Source organism: Heptranchias perlo, chromosome 22 (assembly GCF_035084215.1).
Source record: "Heptranchias perlo isolate sHepPer1 chromosome 22, sHepPer1.hap1, whole genome shotgun sequence".
NCBI classification, from domain to species: Eukaryota; Metazoa; Chordata; class Chondrichthyes; order Hexanchiformes; family Hexanchidae; genus Heptranchias; species Heptranchias perlo.
Window position 1 is genome coordinate 44,133,345 of NC_090346.1, and position 15,470 is coordinate 44,148,814.

At 44.2% G+C, this 15,470-nt stretch overlaps 1 protein-coding gene across 4 annotated transcripts in view; it reads right to left on the reverse strand.

The window, feature by feature from the left end:
• Nucleotides 1-15,470, reverse strand: part of epn2 (epsin 2) — a 54,582-nt gene that overhangs the window by 15,207 nt on the left and 23,905 nt on the right. For 3 of the 4 annotated variants that reach the window (XM_068003430.1, XM_068003427.1, XM_068003431.1), the window contains exons 4-5: nucleotides 1,443-1,550; nucleotides 189-345 (exon numbers count right to left, since the gene is read on the reverse strand). In XM_068003430.1, coding sequence (XP_067859531.1) covers nucleotides 189-345; nucleotides 1,443-1,550 — 265 coding nt within the window. Of the gene's footprint in view, nucleotides 1-188; nucleotides 346-1,442; nucleotides 1,551-10,646; nucleotides 11,962-15,470 lie in introns of those variants that run through there. The other variant, XM_068003428.1, reaches the window with a different exon arrangement.

Here is a 15,470-nt window from a genome sequence, read left to right on the forward strand (position 1 = left end):
TTACAGTCTTCTAATAAAGTTATTTTTGCACTGAAAAAGTTTAAAATATTCAATAATTTGCATTAAGCAATATAGCAAATTTAATGCTAAAAATTTTAATTGTCAGATAAATTAATTTCCAAAAGGACCTGCAACATTATCACGACACGTAAACACAAAGGGCACTTTCACTGTGCAAATAATCTTACCAAGCGATTGCCAAGGGTCACATGCTACTGGGCTTCCTACTCCTCCCCATGGGTCAGGTTTCTCTGCAGGAACAGCTGAGACAGATACTCCCCAGGTTTCATTTTTGTGTGATGCTGCAGCTGGCAAGGGATCCATGAGGGTAACCAAGGATGCCTGCTATTTAATTGGGAGGAGGAGAAAAAGAAAAAGTTGCCTGACAGAAATACTGCAAAACAAAAAAAAAATCTAATATTCTGACCTAGGATAAATTCAGGCTGATACATCATTCAAAGTAGTTTTCAGATTTTTAGAATTCCAAACTGGAGCACATTTTTAAAAGTGTTTCCTCTCTATGTTACATTTTTTCTATAATTAAAAGTGAAATAATTCATACTCTGCTTTCCAGACTGAAAAATTATTGAGCAAGTGTTTTTTTTTTGAAAGGGGCAGATAGTAGGAAGCCTCCCCCACTGGTACTTATTCTTTCCTGTACCATCCACAAGTGAAAGGGCAGGCAGGCAAATTTCACCCAATATCACTTTAAAGTGGCTGCTGAGAGGTGTGCAAGAGGCCCAATGGAGGACTTTTGCATGAGGACTTTTGATGGAAAAGTCCTCCCTTAACAGCATGACTAATATCGAGAACTCAGCATATGGAGATTGATACAAACCAGTGTACCGCGACTCCATAATACAATACCAATCAGTATCCTGATCTAGTAGCTGGATCAGTTAATTTTTAAAAAATATACATCTGGCATAGATTACACACCTCTACTGCTAAGTAATTAAGTTATATACTCATCAGTCTCCATATAAATAATAGCAGCTACGACAGGGGATCAGCATACATGATTATTTTAATAAAGTTAAGATTTTAAACCAGTACTGCTGGAGGAGTTCAAAAATTATTGAGCCTTTTTGTAGAGTGTTCTTTTTTGTAACCAAATTTTTAAAATAAGTCATTAAATAATGTATACCCTCTTTAAATGTTATTATTTGCTAAGCGAACCCCCACCCCCCCCCACACCAACATAGTAGCCTTAAAATATTTCCCTTAATTTCAAGACAAACTTATCTACAGACCAATGGGAGTGAATGGGAAGGGGATTGGTCCATTGGGATTGGTCCATTGGGATTCTATACCAGCACGGACACGATGGGCCAAATGGCCTCCTTCTGTGCCATAACTTTCTATGATTCTACGACCATGAATATTGAAATAAAACTCACCCAAAAAAAAAGTTATATTCAGAAGCAGAGCATAACCCTCACCTTTTTCTTCTTTGGAGCTGTGCTACCCACTATTACAGCTGAATTTTTGCGACTCTCCTCCAAGGCCATCTGAAGCCGAAGATCATCACCACGGCGAAGGCGATCCTCCTGACGAGAATTACAGTACAAAATTAGTTACCAACAAAGAATCCCCTTAATTTACAATGACAAATTAGTTGAATTATTTTTTAGAACTTTGATTAAAAAGAAAATGGAGATTCCTAACCCAAGAGAGAAAGTGGGTACAAGGATAGCACTAAAGCAAGAGGAAGAAGAACCTGATCAAGTACATCCTATAGTTAGACTCAAATAACAGTCTAAGCCAAAAGGGCTGAATATTCTTTGCTTGTCCCTACCTTATGTTCGACTCAATTGTTAGACATTAATAAATGCATGTTTGAAGACTATCTGCTGGTATTTTAATCTGATCAGTGCACAAAAAACACACAACTCTTCTCTTGTATTCAGCTGTTGCGCTGTATATTTTTCTATTTATAAAATCCAAAATTCATTTAAGTATACCGATAAAGGAATTGGTAACCTACTGTCAAAATGACATTGAATGTAGTGATTTTCACTTACAATCCAAAATCTGGGGTTACACAAATTCAGCACAATGCAAGTTACTAGCATGTAGTGTTATCAAATTTTGAATTTTGTCAGTAAAATTCCTTTGCAATTTGTCCCAATGGTCAAGCATTGGATGATATGCTGCTCAGTTGCAAACCAGACATACTAAAAGTAAAAGCAGAACTAAGAACATATCTTCGCTCATATCTGAGGAGGCTCTTCTAGCATCTCTCATACGTTCCTAGATAGAATACAAGAGAAAGTTGTCATCAGGTGGACAACCCATTTCCTATATCTGGCTTTCAATCTCCCTTTCTCTGCTCCAACCTATCTTGTCTTATTCAATTACATCAATATTGCTATGGTCAGAGCTCCTCTGAACTTTCTTTCCAAATACCATAAAAGCTGTGCTACACAATCTTACTCATCCTGACATCCCCACTGTGTTGAAATTGGGATTTATCACTCATTACTATAACTCATTCTTTCCCTAGGCCTCAATCAGTCTTTTTTTCAGGTTTCTAAAATCTAAGCTTGACATCACCTAATCACTTTTCTCCGATTTACCTCATCTTTTCTTTTGCTCTTTTCAATCTTGGTGATGTCCTACATAATGGGCATTGGCCCTTTACCTTGGTTTCTCAAATTAAAAAAACCAGAGTATGCCTATTTTAAAAAGGTAATACCCAAGTTTGCTTGTAAGTTAGTTAATGTAGACTGTTATCCACAATGTCTTTCATCCCTCAATGTCTTACTCTTCCATACAATATTCCTTCAGCCAAGACAGTAAACAATCCAGCCTGTGGATATTTCACAAAGGTCAATTTTGTCCTTTGGATAACTTATTAAGAGGTGTGCTTCCTGAATGCAGGAAGATACCCCTTCACCATCACAGTGGAATTCACTATGTAAGGAAAGCTCAAATGAAAATGCCAGTGGGTCTGCCAGCTGAATACTCAAACACAAAAGACTACAATGCAGTAGGTAGTACAGCACAATTATATTGTCCAACCTATGTACTCCCAACTTGCTACTGTCTTGCATTAAAATAAATCAGGTCAATTCCAATCTATCTTTCATTCAATGGCAGATACAGGCATTCATTTTTAAAATAAAAGACCTATTACAAATCAATGAGACATAGGGATCCAAGTTTAATTTAAACATTAAATGAACAAAAATAAAGTCTTCGTGAAGACTGGTAGAAAATCCAGCACTAAACCACGAATTACCAGCCTTGGAGAAAGTTTAGCATTAATCCTGCTGTACACTGTAAACCTTTATTACACGGCATGTTTTCCATCTTACATTATATCAGGCAAACATTACTGCAAATGTATATTAAAATATTTGGGCTATAAATTGGGCCACGTAGTGCCCGTTTTATTTAGGCCCTATGCGGCCTTCTAAGGTCCCAAAATGGTGCCCGGAATGCAGGTGCATGCTTCCAGCGAGACATGCGCCAGACGCCATCTTGGTAAAGGCGTTTGTGCACACACAGATGTAAAGTAAGGAGAATGCGCATTAGATCAGTGTGCAACGCTGATTTAAAGGGATATACACCATTTTTGGCACTCAACGCTCCAGCCAATGCACTGTCTTAACAACGAACAGCTGAACATGTCGTAGATGGCCTGGAGGACCCCCCACCTGTGCTATTTAAAGGGACTATGCAGGATTTACAGGTTAGTTGTTGGATTACTGTTTCTGGCTGCTGATGCATTTGTACCTGTTTTTGGCTGTCTCCTATACTTGAGTACTAGGACTAAGGGACATAGCCTAAAATTTAAAGTCAAGACTTGCAGGATTGAAGTTAGGAAACACTTCTACACGCAAAGGGTGGCAGAAGTTTGGAATTCTCTTCTGCAGATGGCAATTGATGCTAGCTTAATTGTTCATTTTAAATCTGAGATTGATAGATTTTTTTTTAAAACCAAGGGTGTTAAGGGATATGGGGCTAAAGCGGGTATATGGAGTTAGGTCACAGATCAACCACGATCTCACTGAATGGAGGACCAGGCTCGAGGAGCTAAATGCTACCGCCACTTGCTGCTTCCTGTTATGCGCCACCTTCTCCTGCAAGAAAGTGGGACGTGTGTCGGTGAGTGTCCTGCAGGATGTTTGGGTGATATGCCTGTCATGGTTGCATAGCTGCCCGTGTGTGAGACCTTTGAGTTTTGGGTGTGCAGCTTGCAACGGTGTTAAATGTGAGGGTGAGAGGAAGCATCTGATTGGAAGAGCTGAGTACTGATTGAAAGAGTTTGTTGGTAGGTGGGTGATGGGGGGTGTAGCACGTGGAGCAGTAGATGCAGCTAGTGGTGCAGTTGGTAGGAGATGCCACTTGACAGAACATTTTGGAGGGGGAGGGCGAACAGCCAGCTGTCGTGGTGCACATAGGCACCAACGATATAGGTAAAAAAGGGGATGAGGTCCTAAAAGCAGAATATAGGGAGTTAGGAGGTAAATTAAAAAATAGGACCTCAAAGGTAGTAATCTCAGGATTGCTGCCAGTGCCACGTGCTAGTCAGAGTAGAAATAGGAGGATATTTCAAATGAATACGTGGCTAGAGGAATGGTGCAAGGGGGAGGGATTCAATTTCCTGGGACACTGGAAACGGTTCTGGGGGAGGTGGGACCAGTACAAACCGGATGGTCTGCACCTGGGCAGGGCCGGGACCGCTGTCCTAGGAGGAGTGTTTGCTAGTGCTGTTGGGGAGGGTTTAAACTAAAGTGGCAGGGGGTTGGGAACCTGAGCAGGGAGAGAGAGGAAAGCGTAACAGGAAGGGACAGAAGGTATGGAGTAATAGGTAAAGTGTTAAAAAAGGAAAAAGCAGGAACTAAGCGTCACAAAACAGATTTGAAAGTTCTTTATCTGAATGCACGTAGCATTCGTAATAAAATGGACGAGTTAACGGCACAAATAACTACGTATGGGTATGATCTTGTGGCCATTACAGAAACATGGCTGCAGGGTGACAACGACTGGGAATTAAATATGCCAGGGTATTTAACAATCAGGAAGGACAGGCAGGAAGGAAGGGGAGGTGGGGTGGCTATGTTAATAAAGGAAGGAATCACTGTAATACAGAGAAATGATATTGGGACAAAGCATCAAGATAATGAAACAGTTTGGGTGGAGATAAGGAATAATAAGGGGAAAAAAACATTAGTGGGCGTAGTATATAGGCCTCCTAATAGTTGCAACTCTGCTGGAAGAAGTATTAATCAGGAAATAGTCGGGGCATGTAATAAGGGAACAGCCATAATTATGGGGGATTTTAATTATCATATTAACTGGACAAATCAAATTGGGCAGAGCAGCCTTGAGGACGAGTTCATTGAGTGCATCAGGGATGGATTTCTTGAGCAGTATGTAACTGATCCTACAAGGGGGCAGGCAACCTTGGACCTGGTCCTGTGTAATGAGTCAGGATTAATTAATAATGTCCTAGTTAAGGATCCCCTTGGAACGAGCGACCACAACATGGTTGAATTCCATATCCAATTAGAGGGTGAGAAGGTTGATTCTCAAACAAGCGTACTGAGCTTGAATAAAGGAGACTATGATGGTATGAGAGCGGAATTGATTAAAGTGGACTGGGAAAATAGATTAAAGGGTAAGACGGTACATGAGCAGTGGTGTTCATTTAGGGAGTTATTTTACAACTTTCAAAATAAATATATTCCACTGAGGAAAAAAGGGTGTAAAAGAAATGACAGCCATCCGTGGCTAAGTAAAGAAATCAAGGATAGTATCCGACTAAAAACAAGGACATATAAGGTAGCCAAACTTAGTGGGAGGATAGAAGATCGGGAATTCTTCAAAAGACAGCAAAAAGTAACTAAAGGATTGATTAAGAAAGGGAAGTTAGATTATGAAAAGAAATTAGCAAAAAATATAAAAACAGATAGCAAGAGTTTCTATAGTTATATAAAAAGAAAAAGGGTGGCTAAGGCAAGCGTAGGTCCCTTAGAGGATGAGACCAGGAAATTAATGGTGGGAAACATGGAGATGGCAAAAATGCTGAACAAATATTTTGTTTCAGTCTTTACAGTAGAGGACACTAAGAATATCCCAACACTGGACAAACAGGGGACTCTCGGGGGGGAGGAGCTAAATACGATTAAAATCACTCAGGAGATGGTACTCAGTAAAATAATGGGACTCAAGGCGGATAAATCCCCTGGACCTGATGGCTTCCATCCTAGGGTCTTGAGGGAAGTGGCAGTAGGGATTGTGGATGCTTTGGTGATAGTTTTCCAAAATTCCCTGGACTCAGGAGAGGTCCCGGCAGATTGGAAAACTGCTAATGTAACACCGTTATTTAAAAAGGGTAGTAGGCAGAAGGCTGGAAATTATAGGCCAGTTAGCTTAACATCTGTGGTGGGTAAAATTTTGGAGTCTATTATTAAGGAGACAGTAACGGAACATTTAGATAAGCATAATTTAATAGGACAAAGTCAGCATGGCTTTATGAAGGGGAAGTCATGTCTGACAAATTTGCTTGAGTTCTTCGAGGATATAACGTATAGGGTGGATAAAGGGGAACCAGTGGACATAGTGTATTTAGACTTCCAGAAGGCATTCGACAAGGTGCCACATAAAAGATTATTACTTAAGATAAAAAATCACGGGATTGGGGGTAATATTCTGGCATGGGTGGAGGATTGGTTATCGAACAGGAAGCAGAGAGTTGGGATAAATGGTTCATTTTCGGACTGGCAACCAGTAACCAGTGGTGTTCCACAGGGGTCGGTGCTGGGTCCCCAACTCTTTACAATCTATATTAACGATTTGGAGGAGGGGACCGAGTGCAACATATCAAAATTTGCAGATGATACAAAGATGGGAGGGAAAGTAGAGAGTGAGGAGGACATTAAAAACCTGCAAGGGGATATAGACAGGCTGGGTGAGTGGGCGGAGATTTGGCAGATGCAATATAATATTGGAAAATGTGAGGTTATGCACTTTGGCAGGAAAAATCAGAGAGCAAGTTATTTTCTTAATGGCGAGAGACTGGAAAGTACTGCAGTACAAAGGGATCTGGGGGTCCTAGTGCAAGAAAATCAAAAAGTTGGTATGCAGGTGCAGCAGGTGATCAAGAAAGCCAACGGAATGTTGGCTTTTATTGCTAGGGGGATAGAATATAAAAACAAGGAGGTATTGCTGCAGTTATATAAGGTATTGGTGAGACCGCACCTGGAATACTGCATACAGTTTTGGTCTCCATACTTAAGAAAAGACATACTTGCTCTCGAGGCAGTACAAAGAAGGTTCACTCGGTTAATCCCGGGGATGAGGGGGCGGACATATGAGGAGAGGTTGAGTAGATTGGGACTCTACTCATTGGAGTTCAGAAGAATGAGAGGCGATCTTATTGAAACATATAAGATTGTGAAGGGTCTTGATCGGGTGGATGCAGTAAGGATGTTCCCAAAGATGGGTGAAACTAGAACTAGGGGGCATAATCTTAGAATAAGGGGCTGCTCTTTCAAAACTGAGATGAGGAGAAACTTCTTCACTCAGAGGGTGGTAGGTCTGTGGAATTTGCTGCCCCAGGAAGCTGTGGAAGCTACATCATTAGATAAATTTAAAACAGAAATAGACAGTTTCCTAGAAGTAAAGGGAATTAGGGGTTATGGGGAGCGGGCAGGAAATTGGACATGAAGCTGAGTTCGGATCGGTCAATGCCCTGTGGGTGGTGGAGAGGGCCCAGGGGCTGTGTGGCCGGGTCCTGCTCCGACTTCTTGTGTTCTTTAGATTTGTGGTTGGGATCAGATCAGCCATGATCTTATTGAATGGCGGAGCAGGCTCGAGGGGCCGATTGGCCTACTCCTGCTCCAATTTCTTATGTTCTTATGACAGTTGACCTCACTCTCCTTGGCCAATCATGTCAAAGCATTGAACAATTTCCTGTACTGCATCCATGTTCATGGTGCTATGCGTCTGGCATTGACTTTGTCCCCTGCTGCCTCCCACCGCCTCTTGAGCATATGTCTGGAGTGCCTCTTGCCCTCCTACGGATAAAGGATGCCCCTCTTTCTGTCCACCTCTTGCACCAAGGCCGCTAGCGCATCAGCAAAGAACCTTGGTGCACGCTCTCTCGCAGGCCTGGTACAAACTCAGATCGGCAGATTGGTGGGGTCTGGCGTGCAGATTGGAGGATGTGTGATTTAGTACCGTGCAACCTTTATTCAATGTTTTACATAACTCATCAGTTTGTAAACATAGGGACAGGACCTGCACCTGTGTTTTACATGTGCAATGTCTGATCTCCGTGAGGACCCATATCTTATATTTTGCACATAAGAGGTGCAGGCTGCCTTTACGAGTTGCAAGGCGCTCACTCAATATCGGGCTCCCCTGCTGGTGAGAAGTCATTCAACAGCGCAGCTAGGTCTGGCTGCTCGCACTGGAATCAGATAAATGACCAGGCAGTACGAATCTCAGGTGCTACTTGCATCGGAACGACCGGGCGTGGGTTAATCGCTCACCACGACCCCTGCGCCTGGATTCGGGGGTTATCGAATTTAACCCCCTCTGAATTAACTGAACAGGTGGAGGGTGCAATACCTTTATGTGTTTCAGTGAATGCAATCCACAACTAATGAAAACTCACTCTCTAACATCTTAATGTCCTGAGAAAATACTGTAAATTTAAAAAATGCAGAGAAGCTTAATTATTGGATTTTAATTCAGTCTTAATCTGCAGGTTTCTCATCCTACTGCACAACATTATTTTCTTCTATGAAAAATACATATGATTGAATGCTACCTAAATGTACATTGCATTCTGTATATTGAGATTTATGTTGAAAGTTTCACATTTGACAGTTTTATAATAGCTGATCACAGAAACAGAGAACAATGTCAACAGCTTTACAGTGTTTGGTTATTAGAAGTTGGAGATTCAAAATGGCCATAATACAGAGTTCATAGCTCTATTTACCATGCATTTTTCCCACCCGAATTTCTGTGCAGAGCATCACCATAGCAAAAGATGCAGATTGTTTAACACGATCTTCACTTAAGAGTCTAAAAGGAAATAGCAATCACATAAAACCACCAATACTCTGAACTCAGTTATTGAGTTTCTATGCATTCAACTTTTGCTTGGTATTTGACTAGCAATTGTAAAAGATTTATAGGAGGCATTAAGTGGAATGTAAGTAGAATACATAATCCAAAATGTTTAATGTAAAGATAAGGAAAATAATGTAAACAGTTCATATAAAGAATGCGTGCATAGCTGATTGTAGAATTAGAAGCGCAGGGTGCACTTCAATTTTTCATTTTAATATTTCGTCATAAAAATGTACTGAACAGCAATTTTACTTGGCAAGAGAAGTGGGAGCATGGAAAGTAATGAGAGCAGCCAAGGCCTGGGCCATCAGTGGCAATACCCAAATTGTCGTGGGACTGCTTTTCTGAGGTTAGTGAATCGAATATTGTTTGATGCAGATATGCCCTTGGTACTCTATCCACAAGAATCCTGGTGAGGCCAAAAACTATTGAGTAAGCTTGCTATCTGTGGCTCTTAAGATAATTCTTCAGGATGTTGCAGCATGTATATTGGGTGCCCTGGAAGCCTGCAAAGTAATCAGTAATGAACAGACTGGATTCTGCTCTGTAGGACAGGGTGTGACTTTATTTGAAAAAGCAAAGTGTCACAAGGCTCGAGAAACCCACTTACACTGTCTACTACGATTGAGTTGCAAAGGGGCAAGCAGCTGCTGCTGAAGCTCCACACCACCAACTGGTGAAACCACCAGTGGGATATGATGTGTCCACAATGTGGTTAGGTGGCAATGCATTCAAACTTAGCAGTTGTGTTACTCACCATTCTGCTTGTGAGGAGTTCCTAGTACCCAACTGTGCACCGAATGAAAGCTCAAACCTTTTCCTCTCAGTTATGACCAACCACTGACTATCCTCCTTGTAAACAATTCTACAACACCAAGTTATAGTCCAACGATTTTATTTTTAATCCCACAAGCTTTCGGGGGCTTTCCCCTTCCTCAGGCGGTGTGGAAGTGACAATTTCGAATCCTTCGCATTTTAAGATCACATAACAAAGCCTGGTGATTACTGCCTGTTGCCAAGGCAATCACAGTGAGCAGACAGAAAGGTGTCATCTAAAAGGCCACTGAATATACAACCCCCCAAAAAAAAGGAAAAAAAAAGGAAAAAAAAGAAAAAAAAAGAGACAGAACGAAGACAGTCAATGACCCGTTATATTAAAAACAGATAACATTTGTTCGCTGGTGGGGTTACATGTAGTGTGACATGAACCCAAGATCCCGGTTGAGGCCGTCCTCATGGGTGCGGAACTTGGCTATTAATTTCTGCTCGACGATTTTGCGTTGTCGTGTGTCTCGAAGGCCGCCTTGGAGTATGTTTACCCGAAGGTCGGTGGCTGAATGTCCATGACTGCTGAAGTGTTCCCCGACAGGGAGAGAACCCTCCTGTTTGGCGATTGTTGCGCGGTGTCCGTTCATCCGTTGTCGCAGCGTCTGCATGGTCTCGCCAATGTACCATGCTCTGGGGCATCCTTTCCTGCAACGTATGAGGTAGACAACGTTGGCCGAGTCACAGGAGTATGAACCGTGCACCTGGTGGGTGGTGTCCTCTCGTGTGATGGTGGTATCTGTGTCGATGATCTGGCATGTCTTGCAGAGGTTACCGTGGCAGGGTTGTGTGGTGTCGTGGACGCTGTTCTCCTGAAGGCTGGGTAATTTGCTGCGAACGATGGTTTGTTTGAGGTTGGGTGGCTGTTTAAAGGCGTGGGGATGGCCATAGCGAGGTGTTCGTCATCATTGATGACATGTTGAAGGCTGCGGAGAACATGACGTAGTTTCTCCGCTCCGGGGAAGTACTGGACGACGAAGGGTACTCTGTTGGTTGCGTCCCGTGTTAGTCTTCTGGGGAGGTCTACGCGATTTTTCGCTGTGGCCCGTCGGAACTGTCGATCGATGAGTCGAGCATCATATCCCGTTCTTACTAGGGCGTCTTTCAGCGTCTGTAGGTGTCCATCGCGTTCCTCCTCGTCTGAGCAGACCCTGTGTATTCGCAGGGCCTGTCCATAGGGGATGGCCTCTTTGACGTGGTTAGGGTGGAAGCTGGAAAAGTGGAGCATTGTGAGATTGTCCGTGGGCTTGCGGTGTATAGTGTTGGTTGGAGGTCCTGTGCAGTGAAGAAGTCCTGCTCGAACTTGTGCATGAAAATGTTGGCGTATTGGGGTGCGAATTTGGTCCCCATGGCTGTTCCATGTGTTTGGGTAAAGAACTGGTTATTGAAGGTGAAGACATTGTGATCCAGGATGAAGCGGATGAGTTGTAGGATGGCGTCTGGAGATTGGCTGTTGTTGGTGTTGAGTATTGATGCTGTCGCAGCGATGCCGTCATCGTGGGGGATACTGGTGTATAGTGCCGAGACGTCCATCGTGGTGAGAAGTGTTCCTGGTTCAACTGGTCCGTGGGTACTGAGTTTTTGTAGAAAGTCTGTAGTGTCGCGACAGAAGCTGGGGGTTCCCAGCACGATGGGTTTCAGGATGCCCTCGATGTATCCAGAGAGGTTCTCACACAGGGTTCCATTGCCTGATACGATAGGACGTCCGGGTGTGTTGGCTTTGTGTATCTTTGGGAGGCAGTAGAAATCTCCCACGCGGGGAGTACGTGGGATGAGAGTGCGTAGGATGTTTTGAAGGTCTGGATCGAAGGTCTTGATCAGTTTGTTGAGCTGATGGGTGTGTTCTTTGGTCGGGTTAGCGGGTAACCGTCTGTAGTGTTCCTGGTTGTCCAGTTGTCGGTATGCTTCTTTGCAATAGTCCATTCTGTTCTGTATGACGATGGCTCCTCCTTTGTCCGCTGGTTTGATGACGATGTTGCGGTTGGTCTTGAGAGCTTTGATGGCGTTGCGTTGTGCTCGGGTGACATTCTGGACCGAAAGCTTGTGGGATTAAAAATAAAATCGTTGGACTATAACTTGGTGTTGTAAAATTGTTTACAATTGTTAACCCTAGTCCATCACCGGCATCTCCACATCATGGCTACCATCGACACCACAAACTGCCGGCTCACAGTGGAAAGGATATCCAAGAAGATCGCGCATTTAGACACAGACATCAAGTTTTTACAGAGCTGCAAGAAAGCAGACAAGATCCCGAAAGGACTACAGATCACAAACCCACTCAAGTCCACATACAACTCGGATTATGCTGAGAGACTCTGCCGCCGTACCTCTCGCACACTCCGCAACCATCTCATACACCAACTCTACAGCAGACGCCACAACCTCGAAACTAAGATAGAGTCCATACTCTCAACCTGTACTCAGGACACAGCAGACCAGCTACGAGATACCGCCAGACAGACGAGGCAACGGAACTACGCTGCCGACATGAAAACCAAGAGCAGGAAGCTTGAGAAACTCGGCATCACCACCAGCATCGACCAAGCTTCCCCTGGTACCACAGTTGCAACCACAGGGAAGTCTATCGTCAATTTGTCCGACCACACCCTTCAACCAGACGAAATCGAAGTTCTCAGCCGAGGGCTCAATTTCTGCCCCACTACCAAAATGGACCCCACTAGTCTCGCGGCAGACACAGAGGAATTCATCAGGAGAATGAGGCTCCGGGAATTCTACCATAAACCACAAAATTTCAGCAGCGAACCCAATGAGACAATCAACGATCCGGAACAGCAGACAGAGGGATCCGCGATACAGCAACCGAAGAGGAAAGAGTCTCACTGGACTCCTCCAGAGGGTCGCTGCCCTCAGCTTGACATGTATGCTCAAGCTGTCAGGAAATGCGTCTATGCCAGATTCATCAGCCGCACTCGGAAGACAGTCCAGAATGTCACCCGAGCACAACGCAACGCCATCAAAGCTCTCAAGACCAACCACAACATCGTCATCAAACCAGCGGACAAAGGAGGAGCCATCGTCATACAGAACAGAACGGACTATTGCAAAGAAGCATACCGACAACTGGACAACCAGGAACACTACAGACGGTTACCCGCAGTCCCGACCAAAGAACACACCCATCAGCTCAACAAACTGATCAAGACCTTCGATCCAGACCTTCAAAACATCCTACGCACTCTCATCCCACGTACTCCCCGCGTGGGAGATTTTTACTGCCTCCCAAAGATACACAAAGCCAACACACCCGGACGTCCTATCGTATCAGGCAATGGAACCCTGTGTGAGAACCTCTCTGGATACATCGAGGGCATCCTGAAACCCATCGTGCTGGGAACCCCCAGCTTCTGTCGCGACACTACAGACTTTCTACAAAAACTCAGTACCCACGGACCTGTTGAACCAGGAACACTTCTCACCACGATGGACGTCTCGGCACTATACACCAGTATCCCCCACGATGACGGCATCGCTGCGACAGCATCAATACTCAACACCAACAACAGCCAATCTCCAGACGCCATCCTACAACTCATCCGCTTCATCCTGGATCACAATGTCTTCACCTTCAATAACCAGTTCTTTACCCAAACACACGGAACAGCCATGGGGACCAAATTCGCACCCCAATACGCCAACATTTTCATGCACAAGTTCGAGCAGGACTTCTTCACTGCACAGGACCTCCAACCAACACTATACACCGCAAGCCCACGGACAATCTCACAATGCTCCACTTTTCCAGCTTCCACCCTAACCACGTCAAAGAGGCCATCCCCTATGGACAGGCCCTGCGAATACACAGGGTCTGCTCAGACGAGGAGGAACGCGATGGACACCTACAGACGCTGAAAGACGCCCTAGTAAGAACGGGATATGATGCTCGACTCATCGATCGACAGTTCCGACGGGCCACAGCGAAAAATCGCGTAGACCTCCTCAGAAGACTAACACGGGACGCAACCAACAGAGTACCCTTCGTCGTCCAGTACTTCCCCGGAGCGGAGAAACTACGTCATGTTCTCCGCAGCCTTCAACATGTCATCAATGATGACGAACACCTCGCTATGGCCATCCCCACGCCTTTAAACAGCCACCCAACCTCAAACAAACCATCGTTCGCAGCAAATTACCCAGCCTTCAGGAGAACAGCGTCCACGACACCACACAACCCTGCCACGGTAACCTCTGCAAGACATGCCAGATCATCGACACAGATACCACCATCACACGAGAGGACACCACCCACCAGGTGCACGGTTCATACTCCTGTGACTCGGCCAACGTTGTCTACCTCATACGTTGCAGGAAAGGATGCCCCAGAGCATGGTACATTGGCGAGACCATGCAGACGCTGCGACAACGGATGAACGGACACCGCGCAACAATCGCCAAACAGGAGGGTTCTCTCCCTGTCGGGGAACACTTCAGCAGTCATGGACATTCAGCCACCGACCTTCGGGTAAACATACTCCAAGGCGGCCTTCGAGACACACGACAACGCAAAATCGTCGAGCAGAAATTAATAGCCAAGTTCCGCACCCATGAGGACGGCCTCAACCGGGATCTTGGGTTCATGTCACACTACACGTAACCCCACCAGCGAACAAATGTTATCTGTTTTTAATATAACGGGTCATTGACTGTCTTCGTTCTGTCTCTCTCTCTTTTTTTTCCCTTTTTTTTCCCTTTTTTTTCCTTTTTTTTTGGGGGGTTGTATATTCAGTGGCCTTTTAGATGACACCTTTCTGTCTGCTCACTGTGATTGCCTTGGCAACAGGCAGTAATCACCAGGCTTTGTTATGTGATCTTAAAATGCGAAGGATTCGAAATTGTCACTTCCACACCGCCTGAGGAAGGGGAAAGCCCCCGAAAGCTTGTGGGATTAAAAATAAAATCGTTGGACTATAACTTGGTGTTGTAAAATTGTTTACAATTGTTAACCCCAGTCCATCACCGGCATCTCCACATCATATCCTCCTTGTGGTTTGGGGAGGGGGGGGGGAGGGGGGGGACAGGGAAGAAGCATACAGATATCTTCAGTTCCAAGATGACATGCCTGGCGATGAACACGTGGAAGTAAGTCAACTATTTATGGCAGACAACGCAAGCCGAAACCTTAATTGGACAGGTCTGCAGTATTCTAAGGCACAACTGATGATTGACTAGCCTGGCTCACTAATGAAACCTGTAGAAGTAGCCTGTCACTTAGGGATGGGATTCTTCCCATTCAACTCCAAGTAACCCTGCAAACTACTGCCCTAATGGATAGCAGCGGAAAACTTATCAAGCAGTAGGGATATAGAACAGCCAGGAATTAAACAGTACATAAAAGGATTTTAAATAGAAATTAAGAGTTGTAAAGACAGAGAATGGCAAACAGAATCTGGTATAGAAGGCAGGAAGGAGAAAGAAACAGTAGGATTATAATATAATTTTCTTTCTACTGGACACTAATATGGTAAAGTTATGCAAAAATCTGGAAGCAAGTCTCATTTAAAATTTATTGAGCCAGCCACATCTGCTTC